Raw genomic sequence first — 16,961 nt, 5'->3', positions numbered from 1 at the left:
CTTGCAAGGAAAGCTACTTGAATCTGGTTATTCTTTATGTCCTTATCTTTCTTTGTGAGTTTTGGACATCCAGGGAGTCTAATAAAACATCATGGATAAAAATGTAGTGAATTTGTTCACATAAGAATTATATCTTGTATGTAATTAAAATGTCTGGTTCATACTAAGTGCACATTTTTGTTAAGGTAAAATACACATAATATAAAGCTAACCATTGCAACTGTTTTTAAGTGTACACTTCAGTGGTATTAAATACGTTGATAGTGAATGCAACCGTCACCACTATCCATCTGCATGACTTTCTCATCTTGGAAAACTGGAACTCTGTACACATTAAACAATAATATCCTCCTTCCCTTTTTACTATCCTATAGCAACCCATGTTCTTCTTTCAGTTTCTAGGAATTTTTCTAATCTAAGTACTTCACTCATTGTTAGTGAAATCATACGGTATTTATGTTCCATGACTGGCTTGTTTCACTTTGCACAGTGTTTTCAAGATTCATTCATGTTAGAATGTACTCAGTCTCTTCCTTTGTAAAGCTGAATAATTTGCCATTGTTTACATGTATCACATTTTGCTTAGCCTTTTTTGTGTTGATGGGCACTTAATTTGCTTCCACATTTTGGCTGTGAATAATGCTGCCATGAATATGGGTGTACAAATATAGATTAAGGAATTTTTATAAGGAAAGTAGATTTGTAGTTTTCTTGTAGTGTCTTTTACTGGCTTTGGTATCAGGATAATGCTGACCTCATAGAATGATTTAAGAAGTTTTCCTTCCTGTTCAGTTTTTTTGAAAAGTTTGACAAGGATTGGTTTAAGTTCTTTTTTTTTAATGTTTGGTAGAATTCACTATGAAGCCATCAGATTCAGGGCTTTTGTCAGGAGACCTTTGCTGATTCAGTTTCCTTACTTGTTATTGGTCTATATGGATTTTCTATTTCTTCATGATTTAGTGTTGGTAGGTGTTATGGTTTCTAGGAATTTGTCCATTTCACCTAGGGTCATACACAGTGTTATTCATGTATGGCTTTTATGGCTTTTATTTTATTGATTTACTTTCCTTCTTTTACTAGTTTGTTGATTTGTTTTAATCATGAAACTGTGTTGGATTTTGTTAGATGCTTTTTCTGCATCAACTTGGGTGATCAATTGTCCTTCTGCCCTTGCCAGTTCTGTTAATGTGGTGTATTACATTGATCATTCATATGTTGAATCATGCTTCCTTTCCAGGAATAAATCCCTCCTGGGCTTGGTGCATAACCTTATTAGTCTGCTGCTACTTTCAGTTTTTAGTAATTTGTTGGATTATGATGTTGTTTAAGTCCTCTATTTCCTTCTTATATCTGGTTTTCTATCCATTGAGAATGGAGTATTGAACTCTCCATTATTGTATAACTGTCTCTTTCTTCCTTTGTTTCTGCTTCATGTATAGTCTTCATTTAATAGTCTGTCATTGGGCATATGAATGTTTATAATTGTTGCATTTTATTTCTATATAGAATCTTTTATTAGTATATAACCTCTTCTTTGCCTCCTGTAATCTTTTTAAAATTTCAAGTCCATTTTGTTTTATATTTTTACTACCACTCTTGGTCTCTTTTTGTTATATTTCCATGTAATATCTTTTTCTGTTACTTTGCTTTTAGTTTCTTTGTGCCTTTGGATGTATTTGTGCCTTTGTAGTCAAGAGTGGGATCATGAGTTTTTAAAATCCATTCTGCCAATCTTTGCCTTTTGGTTGAACAGTTTCATCCATATGCATTTCAAGTAATTACCTTAGATAAGGAAAGATTTCTGTCATTTTGATATTTGTTTTCTATATGTCTTATGGTTTCTTTTTACCCCTAATATTGTGCATTATTCTCTTCTTTTGTGTTTAGTTGATATTTTTTGTAGTGAAATATTTAGATTCTTTTTCATTTTTCTTTTTGTTCATTCTGTAGCTATTTTCTTTGAGTTTACCATTGGGATTAAACATTCTGAGGTTATAACACTAACTTGAATTTATGTCAGACTTCATCTATGTATAAAAAGTTGTACAAAACCTTAGCTCCTTTAACTGCTGTGTGTCCACTGCTTTTGATTGTTGATATCATAAAATTACATCTTTATGTTATGTGCCCCAAATCATAAACTGATTCTTATTTTAAATGCATTAGCCTCTTAACTTATATAGAAAATGTGTATTTATAAATAAAAGACAAAAGACAAGTCTTTACATTTCTTCAATTGTTTTCATTTTGTTCCTCAAAATTCATAATGTCCATTGTCCTTTATTAAAGTTTATAGAGTCTTTCCTCTGCCTGCTCTTATCTGCCTTTGAATCCTGTAGTGAATTTTTCCTTCCAATTATCGTACTTTTCAGCTCCAGAATTTAATTTGGTTTCTTTTTAGATTTTCTGTCTCTTTGTTGATATTGCCATTTTGTTCATCCATTGTTTTCTTGAGCATCTTTAAGATATTTTATAGTCTTTGTTGAGTAGATCTCCCAGTAAGTCTTTTTTAATGACAGTTTCTATAAATTTGTTTTTTCCTTTGAGTGGGTCGTATTTTCCTCTTTCTTCATATGTCTTGCCATTTTGTTGTTGTTGTTTAAAACTGGGAATTAATACCTAATAATTTGGTGACTCAGGAAATCAGATTCTCCTCTTTTCTAGGGTTTGCTGTCTTTGTTGTTATTGTTGTTACGGGTTGTCTCTGTCCTAAGTATGTCCCTGGGTATAAATGTAATGTTTTCCCAGGTCTTTTCTATGCTTGTACCTTCTCTTGGTCGTGCACAGTCACTTTGTACATGAAGTCGTTTTTGAACATTTTAGTCTTTAATGCGTTGAACCCAAAAGAGGAGAGTGAGACAAATGAAGGGTGGAAGGAAGGTTCTGGCCCTTGCAACTCCCTGGAAGTCACTTCAGCAAAAGGGAGGAGGGGCTTGAAAAATTGGAGAAGGGTGACAATAATGTCAACTCACCTTTGTCTGCACCTCTGTGAACAGAGGAAGAAATCTGCAATCACAGCACAGATTCCTAAATATTTGTAGGATAAGATCCTTGTTGTGCCCTCCTGTGTCCTGCCAGCTATGTCTAAGTTGCCCCATGAACATGTACACAACTGCCTGCCAGGGGCCTGAGATGGAGGTGAATAGATAGCTACAACTGTACTGAGAGCTGAAATTGACTGAAATTAACTACAGTTTTATCATCCATCGAAGCATTCACCTAGAATTTACAACAAACCTTCAGTAGATTCCAGAGTTCCATTAGCCCTTAATGATGGGGATACTTCCTGAGAAATGCATCATTATGTGATTTTGTCTTTGTGTAAAAATCATAGAGTGTCCTCACACAACCCAAGATGGCCATGATATCATTAGGCAATGTAGTTATGGAAACCAGTCTCATGTATGTGATCTGTTGTTGACTGAAAATTCATTTGTGACACATGACAGTAGTTACATCAGATAAATTCTGTCAGTACAATTGTCTAGGTGAGGAGAGAGATTCCTGGTGCTTCCTATTGTTCCATCTTTCTGGAATCCTCCATAAGAATATGTTATGACTTCGGAGCTCCCCAAAAAGGTCAGGACAGAGAGCAGAGGATTTCATCTAAAGTAGAGGTTTTAAAGACTATGTATACTGGCCTTTACTCCATGTACTGGGATATTTTCAATCTTCCTAGGTAGATTTCAGTAAGATTCCCGTGGTGCTGAACAATTTAGAGTAGTTGTAGTCCAGTTGAGATTAAATCTACTAAGAAGAGTGCATCTATTCCTTAAGGCTATAAACATTTTGTGAAAACCTTCCATTTATTTTGAGGCATGAAGCATGGGGAAAACTTTTACTAGTTAACCTTCATCTTTGGACTTGAACTCACTTTGATTTTGTTCCTATTCCTGCCATTTATAAATTGAAAGAATTCTTTTTTAGCCAGAGCTTTGTAATCTGTGGTTCTTTTTACAGTTGTGAAACCCCAACATTCTTATGTGAAGTTTTTTTTTGTGTGTGTATGTGTGTCTGTGTGTTCATGCATGTGCATTATTTGGACGGAAAGGCCTGTAGCCTTCAGTGGATACAGAGGTCACAGATCTCTGAATAATCCTTCTCTTCAGCTACCTACAGGTTTCAGGGTATTTCTTATTTTCAAAACCAGCTGATTTGGATGAAGGCTGTAGTCTCAAGATCCGTAGAGGGTTTTGACCTACAATATTATGTCTCAAAAGATTACTATGGATTATTAGCAGTGTCTCTCTTCAGTAGACAGTGTTATTCCAGACAACTCTTTAAAGAATAATAGGAGATTTTCTTTTGTATTTATTTGATATATCTTCATTACTCTTTTTCCTTGAAATCTTGTCTCACTTGTTCATATCATCTTGCCTTTGTTTCTCCAGATGTCTTTTTCATTTGTTATAGTTTTAACTCCCTTACATTAATTTATAATATCTTTTACTCCTGCTGCTTATCACTTCTGACCAATGAATAGGAACTTGAGCCTGGGATCTGTCTTTTTAGAATTCTCCTGCAGCAGCATATATGGCGTTTTATAAACAACTGGTGCCTGTTAAATATCAATGGATGCATGTCAGAAGTTAACTATGAAAAACTTCCTATGGAGATTTGCATATTCATTTTTAATTGCTTCTACCTCTTGTTATTAACTATTGGATATGATTTGAGGAATATAAGTATCATTTTGAGACTTTTGAATACTTATTATATAAATTCATTTGATTGAAAAACATCTTTGAGCTGGGCATGGTGATGCATACCTGTAATCCCAGTGACTCGGGAGGCTGAGATAGGAGGCTTGCAAATTTGACAGCAGCCTCAGCAACTAAGCGAGACCCTGTCTCAAAATAAAAAACAACTACAGCAAACACCATATGTTTAAAAAAAGAAAAAAGCCTCTGGGCTCAATCCCCAGTACCAAAAAAAAAAATAAAACCCCAAAAACCAAAAACCAAAACCCCCACAAAAAACAAAAACCAAAACCAACCAACCAATCAAAACAACAGCAATAACAAAAATCTTTGATTCCTTTAAGGAAGTAATCAAAGGAGTAATTCCATTTATTTGACCTCTGTTTTGAGATTATATAGTATAAAATTATTAGCTATTATTATCATTATCATTGTTTATTTTGCAGTGAGGGAGATAAACTTGCAGGACCTCAAAGAGGACTTGGAATTGGATCCAGAGGAAAACAGCACCCTTTTCATGGGTATCCTCATCAAGGGGCTGGCCAAACTGAAGAAGGTACCAGAGACCGTTAAGGCCATCAAGGAGCGCTTGGAGCAGGAGTTAAAGCAAATCGTGAAGAGGTCCACCACCCAGGTGGCGGACAGTGGCTATCAGAGGACAGAGAACCTCACTGTGGAGAACCAGCCAAGGTAGACGTGGGTACAGTTTGTGTTTTTGATGACTCTTATTTATTGTGTATTTTCTAGGGTACAGCATAAGTAACTTTTCTTGATGTTATTTTCTTAAACTTGGGATACTATATCTCATACAAACACAGGTAAAAACAGCTTGACTAGACATATTTTAGCTATCTAGTTTTTAATGTTGAGAAATTTTAAGTCATATTGTTCTTGTTCACGTACTTTAAATGAAAGTACAGACATCTAAAACAAAGATTGTTTATATTCAAAGACAACGAGTGAATAAAGAAATTGAATGAAAGAACATACGTGGTATTGAACATGTAGTAGGTACTAAGCAGTTTTCAAGGTGATTTATATATATATATTATCTCATTTAATTCTCACTGTAGCTGTAAACTAGTTATTACTTACTCATAGTTAAGAGAACTGGGGCTCAGAGATTGAGTAATTAGCCTAAGTTTATAGCACAGGTGGCTAATTGTAGAGTCAAATTACAAATCCATTTGATTCTAAAGTCTATGGTCTTCTGCTGCCTCAGGAATTCTTTTTTAACATTTGGTGATATTGGTCAATAGGCAAATCAAGTCTCAGGAATCTCTATATTTACTTAAAACAAGTAGAATTTGGATTTCATAACTTTTGTTTCCTACAGAGAATATGGAGATTATATTGTGATCCTAACTCTGTGACTATCATATACCATGTGATCATGTTTGCTAAACCAGATTTTAGGGCATAATCCACCATTGTCATCTGATAATGTTTGAAATTGAGGCTTTCCTGGAAATTGATGATTCTCTATAAAGGGACTTCTACTACTGCTTTTTTTTTTAATTCTTAAAAAAATTTTTTTTTAGTTGCAGACACAATACCTTCATTTTATTTTATTTTTTTTAATGTGGTGCTGAGGATTGAACCCAGGGCCTCACACATGCTAGCAAGCGCTCTACTGCTGAGCCACGACCCCAGCCCTTCTTCCCCTACTTCTACCCCCAAACTCCCACATATACCAGGCAGGCATTTGGCATGGAGCGGAAAGGCGAGTGGACATGACACTCACCTGAGAAGAGAAGTTCGAGAGCCTGTTTTTTTGTTTGCTCATGGTGAGAGCCCCTGGGAGGTGGCATTGTGTAGAGGGGTCATCGTCTTATCGACATGCTATTAGGGAAATTCTGCTCTTCGTACAGAGCGATTTAAAATTTTTTTTAAAAGAAGTTAAACAGATTTAGGGATAAATAATAATAGCTCATTTAGTATAGACTTCCTTGGACATTTTATTTTTGTGGAAAAATTTATACTCTATTTTCTATTTTTTTTTTTTTTTTGGGTGTCTAAATAACATTGATTTTAATTGCACCTCAGAAGTCTTCAAAAAATAATTCCCTTGTGAACTTCATAAGTACTTGATGGGTAGAAAAAACTGTTGTCTAACCCTCTTCTGTCACAGAATGTTTCAGAGCAAATTGTTGATGGAAAGCAGATCTGGCTTTGTGATCTGGCTTTGTGATCTGTTTTCCAGGGTTGTTTGCTGTAGCCAAGGTTATGTAGGGTGGTGTTTAGAGGAATAGCCCCAGTAAGCATGCTGAATTCCTCCCTGTGTGTATGAACACACCTGTTTATTTATGACTGGTGCCTTTTTGTTTTCATGTCTTTGATCACTCTTGTCATGATCCAGAGAAACCAGGAAATGGTTCTGAATTGAACTTTTTTTTTCTTTGCCTGGTGCCTGGATTTCCATGAACACCTTTTGACTCCTTACTAATGAATACTCTAAAATTCTGGTTTGTTATTTACCCAGTTGCTGTAAGTCCCTAGACAAATATGCTGAACTTTCATAGGGAAATAGCATTACGATAATAAATACTGGAAGTAAAGCAAAAGGGCACAGATCAATAACTTTTCTGCAGATCTCATTACAGTACCCTTAAAATCATCGTATCTTTCAAAGGGTTTTGACCTCTTCCTCTTCCATTGCCTCAGTCCTTTCCAGAATTCACGAGTGGAAATTACAGCATTAGAAGTAGAAATTGAGCTCACTGCCCCAGGAAATACTAAATGTTTCTCTATGAGGAATGAGTCAGCAGAACGTTTTCCCCTCCTCTAAGTTTCATTTTTTTGTCAGGATTTTAAAAGTCTTTTGTAGGCAGGGTATGTTGGACCGAATAGGCTGCTTTCCTCAGCTTCTTATCTATAATATAATCCCATTTTATAAACATACAATTTTTAAAAATTTTAGGCTCAAATTCTTTGTTATGAGATAAAAATTACAGAAAAAGCAAATATTTGGGATGAATCACTTTGTTAGGAGATCAAAGATTAAATTCTTGGGCTGGGATTCCAAATGACTGATAATTTTGAGCTAGTCTTTGGTACTTGTGTGCTATTAAATGCTTTAAAACTCCTCAGGAATTAATTCCCTTGAATTAATCACAATCATTCAAAAGTGATTAGCATTGTTGCTTCTAGAGGATTGGAATTTTAGAAAGGATATTGTCAAATTATCCCTTGAAGCTTGCATGGTGCTTTGTGTGTGTAGAACTTCATTAGGGAGGCATTTATTTCAGAGAAAAGTAAAATCACAGTACTTGGTATCATTATCATCATCATCTTCATTGTATCATTGTTTTACTATTCAAGATATAAGAATCTGTTTTTCCTAAAGAAAGCTGGTGCATAGCATAAAAAGAACGGTGATGCCTCTCCAACATGCATATTCTCTTGCTCCCCCCTCCCCATGAAATGGCCCGTTCCAGAACATTAATATGTAAATGCTTCTCTGAAGGAGGACACCGGTACTGTAACTTTCCCTAAAAATTTCATTGTTCCTCCTCATCTTGTTAAATATATTCTGGTTGTGAGGCACTGCAGGCCTGTTTTCATTTGTCTTTATGTAGAGAGAATTAATGTTGTGTGCTATTTTGCTAGAAATGTGGAAGGAACCAGGCTAGTGAGTTCCGTCGAGCTTTAATTCCTACAGAGCCAGAATACTTCCTCAGCCAGTTTTAAACATCACTTTGGTGACCCATTTAGTATTGTATTTTATTTTTTATCTCCCAAGCTATCTGTTGTCTCTTTATAGGAGAAATATCTTTTTTGTTCATTCGTAATCTATTGGTGACTGTATGCCTCCACCTACTATTAAAGGAATGTATTCAACTACTCTTATCGCTGGCTTGATAAACATTAGGGTAATATGTGCTTTTGCTAACCTACCAGAGCCACCTGCCACCCATTATTTTCCCAGAAGAGCAGGTGGTGTCTTCACCTTCAGATGGCAAATGTGGCCAGCAGCATCTGGAGTTCAGAACCAGTTTCTTAAATTGTTGATTCTTTCCCAAAATGTATTACATGAGTATTTTCATATCTTTTTTTTTCTGTGGCAAAGAAGCTGAAAGTTCTGTAATATTTAGCAAGTAAGAAGAATCAGGAGGAGAGATGGAAGGAAAATCTTTCTCAAAGGTGTGAAATCTTGTTAAGAATAGGAAGAGAAAAGAATGTGGGAAAAGAGAATGACTATCTAGTTTAAAGCTACTAACCAGTCCATCTATTTTCCTGCTTAACATGTGAAGGCACAAATTCATTGCAGAGGCTGGGTGTGGTACACACCTGTAATCCCAGCTACTTTGGAGAATTTCAAGTTCAAGCTAGTCTGGGCAATTTAATGAGACCCGTCTGAAAATAAAAAGGGCTGAGGATGTAGCACAGTTCTAGAGTGCTTACCTAACATGTGCACAGTCCGGGGTTCAATCCCCAGTAACACACACACACACACACACAGATCATTGCATGGGGAGATGCTGAAGGCACGCTCCACTTTGGTAAACCTGTTGGTCTTAAAAGTGGCAGAAAGAATTGAATGAGTTGGAGCCATGGCTGCCAGGGAGATCATTTTGTAATATCCACTGACCTCTATTATGAAGAAGGAAGATTAAATGTCAGCTATGAAAAGCAGAGAAAATTACATGTTTTGTGCTCACTGTGGCATGGAAGAAAGTTCATGGAAAACACAGGAAAGAAATACTTTAATTCTTAAAGTAATTGTGTTTGGGTAGCAAGGCTATAGGTTTTATTCTTTCCCATAGTTTATAATATATATTAAGTTATACTGAAAAATATATTTGTTACTTAAAATTAAATTAATACTCAAGATATTTTAATCAGAAGAAATCATTACAAATGAAAATGCCCTTGGGATTTGAATGACTATAAAATTTAATTTTAGTGTGGAAAATGTAATACCTATTTGTAGGCCAACTGGACATCTAAGTTTTTGTTTTTTAATGATAAATGTATCTCTGTGTGTGTGGTTGTTTTTTCAGCTGCCCCTAGAGAGAACTAGTGTACCTCTTTCAGTACCATACCTGCACAATCTAACACAGTGTCCACCTGACCTATAACAAATTTTTGTTGAATGAAAAAATGAATTCTGCATAGTAAGTATCTACCGTGAACCAGACACTGGACTAAAGTGTCAAACAAATCAAACATGGTTCTTGTCTTCATGGGGTTTAAAGGGGAAGAAAGGCATTACTCAGAGAACCCTCAGATCAAAGCTATAGAATACAAAGTGTGCCACAACAGTATATGACTCTGGGTATGCTGTCTAGTGTGGGTAGGTGGGTGTTTGCAAGCCCCTGGAAAAGCATATGACTCTGGCTATGCTATTTAATATGGGTAGTGGGTGTTAGGAAGTTGCTTTTATTACTTTGATAATAAAGTAAGGCAGCATTTTATAATAGTTACAGTTGGAAGGTTCCATTCATTTGTTAGCTCCTACCATTTTTCCTTCTAGTTGTGCAATTAATATGGCATTGACACACAAGATGTGAGGAGAGTGGCCAGTATCTCAATATGCCATTTTCACAGTTTTTGCTGACCTATGTGGTTGATTAAATTTTGATGAAAAGCATACTGCCAAGTATGCTTTTCTTCGAGATGATAGCGATTTTTCATGTCATGGGTAATGTTTGAGTGCTCCTGTATTCCTTTAACAACAGATTATATCATCAAATATTTTTATCTTTGCCAATCTCCAAGGTGAAAACTGGTATTTCCAATGTAGTTTAGAGTTGTATTTTTTTGAGTAAGTTAACTTTTCATTTGTCTAAAAAATTTTGTTGTAATGTGTGGGTTAATACTGTTTGAAAGTAAGCTGGATTGAGAGCAGGTGAAGATACAGATAAAACAAGCCATGAAAATGATAATGAAGCAAGGTTTTGGGTACAGTGTGATTTGCTATGCTATTACCTTCATTTTTTGGTGTTTGATGTTTTGAAAAATATAAACTTCAAGTAGTGTTTATTTCTTTTTTGATAAATTATCTGTTCTCTACTGTGACTTTTATTGATTTGCAGAAACTCTTTATATATTTAGGAAATCAATTCTTTAGAATTTATTTCACAACTTTCCCATAGTTTGTTTTGCTTTGACTTTGTGATGTTTCTGGCCATGTAGACATTAGTTTTATTTTTATGAGGCACTGTTTATTAAGATTTTCTTATAATTATGACTTGTGGATTGTATGTCAAACTTAGGTCTTCTCCATTCTTAAATTATAAATAAACATTTTCAGACTTTCTTTTAATATGTAAATAGTCTCATTTTTAATGCAGATGTTCCTTGACTTAAGGTGTTGGTGTATGTCAGTAAATCCATTGTAAATTGAAAAATGTCATGTCGAAAATGCATTTAACCTACTGAACATCATAACTAGGTAACATAGTGCACTGTGTAGTATCAGTTGTTATGCTTATAGTTGTGTGGCTAATGGGAGTTGTGGCTGACTGCCACTGCCCAGCATCACAACAGATTGTTGTCCTGCCTTTAAAAGGTAGAACAGGAAAAGAACAAAATTTGAAATTTGAAGGATGGTTTCCACTGAATGCATGTTGTTTTTGCACCATTGTTTATAGGTTGTAAGCCATTATAAGTTGGGGAACTTCTGTATTTACAGTAATATCCTGTCATCTATGGGGATACCGAGACCCCTATTGGATGCCTGAAACCTACACATGCATATTTATGATAAAGTTTAATTTATAAATTAGGCACAATAAGAGATAAACAATAGCTAATAAAATAGAAAAAAATATAACAATATACTTCTCCCAAAATTCACAAAATTCACAAAAAGTTATGTGAATGTGGTCATTCCTTTTGAATGTGCTCATTCTCTCAAAATACCTTGTTGTTTTATGCTCACCTTCTTGTGACCACATGAGGTGATACAGTGCCTATAGGATGAGGTAAAGTGAGGTGGATGACAGGCTGGTGACAGGGCCTTAGGCTACTTGCTAAGCTTACTTGGATGAGCATCCATGATAGGTGGTCTGAGAACTGAGATAGCTGCTGGGCAGCTAATGTATACAGAGTGGATATGCTAATCCTAATGGCACATGATTTAAATATTTGAATTGTTTTTTTCTGGAATTTTCCATTTAATACTTTAGGACCATAGTTGACAGTGGGTAACAACCACATAAAGCAAAACTGTGGTGGGTTTGGGCGGGGGTGCTACTGTGTATCTTTGGAACATCTGGAATCTGAAGGAGGGGCACACAGTTTTTAATCAGATATGACAGTTATTACACTGTATTATAATGGATTGTACATCCCTTTCCTTTCTCTGCCAGTGTATCTGTCATGTAATTGCTTGTCAGGGTTAGCTGCATGATTGCTGAATAATTCTAACACTGAATCATTTACTTTATAGTCATGGCTCTTTTCAAGGTTGATATTTGCCTCATTTCCTAAAACTTTTTCCTCTGGTTTCTCAGCCTGTGAAGGTTATAGGTTTTCAGAAATCCATAGAATTGTTGCTCTAAAATTTGAAAAAAATATGCTTTTAAAATATTTTTAAAATTTGGAGTCCATAACTCAGTAGAAGGGCATACTGATGTAACAGAGCATTTTCATTAAACGGTTTTTATCTATGAGGAAGTCTAAAGGCTCAGTCCGCAACTATATATGTAGTGTTTATGGTAAGAGAAGTAAATGGAATATTTCTTAGGATCTCTTTTAGACTGTGGCCAGAGTCAGACATGTGTTTTTTTTTTTTTTCAAATAAGTGGCATTTCCTTTCATCTCTTCTTTCTAATTTAGTTACTCTTCTCCCAAGTATCTGAAATGCAGGACTTGGTAGAAATTGGTCATTTTATTTTACAGAAAAGTCATTTAAGAGCAGCTTTGAAGCAAGGTCAGGCATTTGTCCTTGTGGTTTCTTGTAGCCATTCCCAAGCGCTGCAAGTAGCACCTGGACATGCTTGGAATCAGGAAGGGCCTCGATGTAATTTAGATGAGTAGTTAATTCGAATCAAAGCAAGCGGGAAGCAAGTAAATTTAACTTCAGTGATTATGATTCCATTTGATTAAATCTCTACTTTTGATTACACGTATCAGTGAGAACATGCTTTAAATACACCCAACCATTAAATATTGAAGGGTACAAATAGGATGAACCAGGGACATATAGAAGAAATCCCAGTCTTCCTTAATTCAAATACATCCCCCCACCGCTTCACTGAAATATTTTTAAAACAAATGAAAGGAATTCTTTCACATATGGGACTTATTACCCTAATTGTTAATAACTAAGGTACACAGTTCATTACCATGCAAGTCCAAGTCTACATACTTTCTTGTAAGACTTGCCTAAACTAATTGATAATAGTGCTGTAACATATGAGGTGAATTAGTAATGTAAATAATGTTCATAGTGATTTGGTAAACATGAAGTTAGATAGCTATCTTTCTCACTGAAGATTGTTCTTTTTATGGGCTACAGAAAAAGGGCTCTTGGTTGAATAGTCCAGAACTATGACATTTCTTAAATCTTTGTTTTATACTTGAAAAGTTTAAAAATCTGCTCTCAGTTTATTTCACTTTACATACTACAGCAGGTTCAAACTAGAGAAGGGACCAGTTAAGGGAATAATAGATAAAGTCTATTTCATGGGTCGTGGTGACTTTATGTAGATGTTACCCTTCATGCTGCATCACATCATCTCTTTTTGGCAGATAGTAGGAGCTGCCTTCCTTCTTGCTATTTTCTGTGCACTTGTTAGTGCCATCATGTAAAAGGTAATCCAAGTTTAAACCGACACTGGATCTCTTCATTACAAAAACCAAGGAACTTGTGTCAGTTGAAATTCTTCACTTGGTGACGTAGAGGGGTGGTGTCAGACATGATTAAAGCCCTGTCGGGTGTCTCAGGTTGTATATCTTATTAGCTGGGCTCCTCTTTCTCCTGGCCCATCCCCTTAGGGTATAATCTCCAATCAGATTGGACTATGAATTTGTAAGAGGGGGATTAACTTTATGTTTTTAGCCAGAGTTAGGTCTGGGTACGTAATAAATGTTCAAGAACTACTGCTGGGTTCAGGATTTCTTTTGTGGGGAGTGATGAAAATGTCCTAAAACTGATGGTGATGGTGTCAGAATACAAAAAACATTGAATTGTACACTTTAAATGGTTGAAATATAGTGCATGTGAATTATATCTCAATAAAGGTGAAGTGTGTGTATATAAAAAAGTATTTTAACAAATGAGTTCTAAGATGTGAAGATTGTGTGTGTGTATTTTTTTTTATTAGAGAAAGTGAATTATTATTATCATTTTCCTTAAGTCTAGTTCTACTCACAGTGGCATCTAAGGATCCATAGCACTAGTGTTACTTAAGAGGTAGAAATACAAGTTGTCCCCATGGGGCGGGGGGGTATTAAATTGGAATTTCTGTGTACATGGACCACAGAACTCTGTGTTAGATGTTTCTTATGCATGCTCGAATTCTAGAACAGTCTTTATAATATCATGAACATTACAGAATTTTGCCGTCAGTTTTATAGCATTCATGCTTTGCAAAGCAGACTGCCCTCTGGTATCTCACCTAAGTGAATCTCACTGCTGGTCTCAATACAGGGGCATTAATATTAATCCAAAGAAATATGAAAGCCAAAATAATTTGATAGTTCACAAAACTTGTTGGTGGAGAATTAAGATTAAAAGTAGTCTCTTTTCACCATATAGAAATTTGCTGTTTGGTTGGTATGAAGATGTTGTTTCTAGCTCATTTCCTGGACTTGGTTTTTCCCTCAGGAAAAGGCAGTGTTTGTACTGACATATCCATTCTTTTGCCCATACCTCCCATTGTGATCAATGGCAGGCGTCTCAGAGATAACTGGACATGTTAACAAGTTTGATCAACAGCCACAGAATAAATGGATCCTAATTAGCTCACCTGAGACTCAAACTTAGTTACCTAAACAATTCCTCTAGTGGCTTTGACGTTCATTTTAAGTGTAATATGCAACAAAGTACTAAGAATATGCATCTAAGATCTTTTGTTATCTCTGGAAAGTGGATTTATAGATAATTTTTAAATGTTTCACACCGTTGAAATACTGTTTTCAAAATGAGAAAAAGACTTTTAAAAGGATAACACTGTACTTAAACTCAAGGAAAGAAGTCCTTGATTTATTTTCTAATTTTAATCACTAATTTGCCACACATCAGAAAATAGAAGTTTATTCCAGGTCATCTCTCCAGAATTCAGAAGCCTGACTTGGCAAGGAGAGAAGTGACTCAGGAAAGAATTGACTGGAGCCAGGACCCAGTGCAGTGTTCATGTTATTTTTACTGTGTTTCATTCTGTATTGCTAATAATTTTTTTCCTGTTCTTTTCATACTGCAGATGGAGAATTAGTCAGCATTCTTCAAATAGTAACTTCTTTTACATGAAGTTTGTTATTAATAAGTGCTAAAGCTTATCTCTGTTCTTAAAAAAAGTAGGTTTTAGATGACCTTGAAGATTAATTGGAGTTTATGTCTTGTTTGAAAAGAAAGATACTAGATCAGCTGAACTTGTTATGAAAATCAGTATGTAAGCATAGGCAGGAAAAATGAAGACCATTTTGATATCATTGATTTCTTTCAATTTGTCATATAACATATGAAGTCTAAGTTTTGTACTTTCTTACCTTTTAGAGCATAGCAATAGGGAAATACATATTCTGTTATACCTTTGTCTGTCAGTGGGAAAATGTAACACCCTGGCATTAAGGTCTCAGCAGATAAATAGAACAGAACTGCTTTTCTACTTGTGTACGTCTTTGCTTCATGACCAAGGGAGGTAGCTCCTTGGCTGCAGACATGGGTTTTCCAGCCAAATGACTAATTCAAGGTTCCCTGGATGTTAAATTTAGATTCAGATAGTCTTTAGCTCACCTTAAATATTGAACATTTTTCACAGCTTGATGATGTAAGTTATACCATACACACATCTTGCTGTGTGCATGTGACCATTCTTAACGTTCCCTTCTTAGCCTTCTGTCTTCATGGTGGCACTTGAGATTTGTAGGATGGCTGCAGTTAGGAAGTTGGTAGAAGATATGGGAGAGTAAATAATGTTTTATTCATGGCCGTTTATAAAACCTGCTAGGTAATTGATGTGTGTTTAAAGAGCAAGTACTTTTTTCAAATCTTAACACTTTTGTACTTTTTTTTTTTTACATAAAATACATTTTACAGTGGTATTTCAAAGTCAGCTGTGAAGCGTGTCTTTCAGCTGGTAGCTATACTTCTGTGTGTTCTCATGTTTAGGTTGATAAGGTTACCTTTTTGAGAACATAGTTTTGTGTAAAATTTTTTTTTATTATGAGAGATTATAATCAGCACTTATTTCTTTAGCTTGTACATCGAGTCTTTCCCCTTGTGCTGGAGTTCATTTTTTATCCCTTCATTCAATAAATACTCTTTCATTGCCCGTCCTATGCTGCCTATTCTGTCACATGCTGGAATGCGGACAGACCTAAGTCAGTCAGAAACAGTTGACAGTCTGGTGGGGAGGAGTCAAGGACTGGAGGAAAAGACACTGGGTTGAGGGTTGTTTTAATGACTCTGGGAAGAGATGATAAGGCCAACTCTAGCAGGATAACAGTGGCAATGGCAAGAAGCAGGCCCATTGGAGAGACAGTGAAGAGGTAGAAAAAGGGGGCTCAGATGGGTATGAGGGAGAAGGGAAGGTGAGGATTGTGTGCTGGGGTACATGTACCAATCACTGCTGCAGGGAACAGGGAGAAGCAGGGAAGGATATGAAGTGTTCCACTGAAGTCATGTTATGTGTGGGGGCTGCAGCCCGGGAGAGTGATCTTCCCAGGAGACATGTTTGGAGGCACTGGTGGGTGGAAATGAAGACATCCTGAAGGATGAGCTCACCTGGAGGAAACAAGGCTGGAGAATTCCCAGCACATAAGGAACTGGTGAAGAATGAAGTTCTTGAGAAGGAGCAACTGGAGAGTTGGGAGGAAAACAGAAGTGTCTGGGTTGTTAGGCCAGTGGAAGACAGGGCTTGATGAACAGGGAGTGGCCAGGGGACACAGTTTACACCTTCCTGATTAAAGACCAAAGTGGGCTGGGGATGGAGCTCAGAGGCAGAGCGCTTGCCGGCACGCACGAGGCCAAAAAGGGACTAAAGAGGACCTACTGGATTCAGCCAAACATTTATTAGCAAGAGATGATTTATTAGTAGACCCGGTGTGATGACCTGCTTGTAGTAAGAAGGTCGAGGCATACTACACCGT

The 16,961-nt window shown here is 36.1% G+C and overlaps 1 protein-coding gene across 1 annotated transcript in view; it reads left to right on the top strand.

Annotated features, from left to right (window-relative positions):
* Positions 1-16,961, top strand: part of Exoc4 (exocyst complex component 4) — a 778,625-nt gene that overhangs the window by 115,972 nt on the left and 645,692 nt on the right. Inside the window, exon 6 of the mRNA XM_047560350.1 lies at positions 5,147-5,390. Coding sequence (XP_047416306.1) covers positions 5,147-5,390 — 244 coding nt within the window. The remainder of the gene's footprint in view (positions 1-5,146; positions 5,391-16,961) is intronic.

The sequence above is a fragment of the Sciurus carolinensis genome, chromosome 8 (genome assembly GCF_902686445.1).
Source record: "Sciurus carolinensis chromosome 8, mSciCar1.2, whole genome shotgun sequence".
Classification (NCBI taxonomy): domain Eukaryota; kingdom Metazoa; phylum Chordata; class Mammalia; order Rodentia; family Sciuridae; genus Sciurus; species Sciurus carolinensis.
The sequence above is the reverse complement of the archived record's forward strand: the minus strand, read 5'-3'. Positions and strand labels throughout refer to the sequence as shown.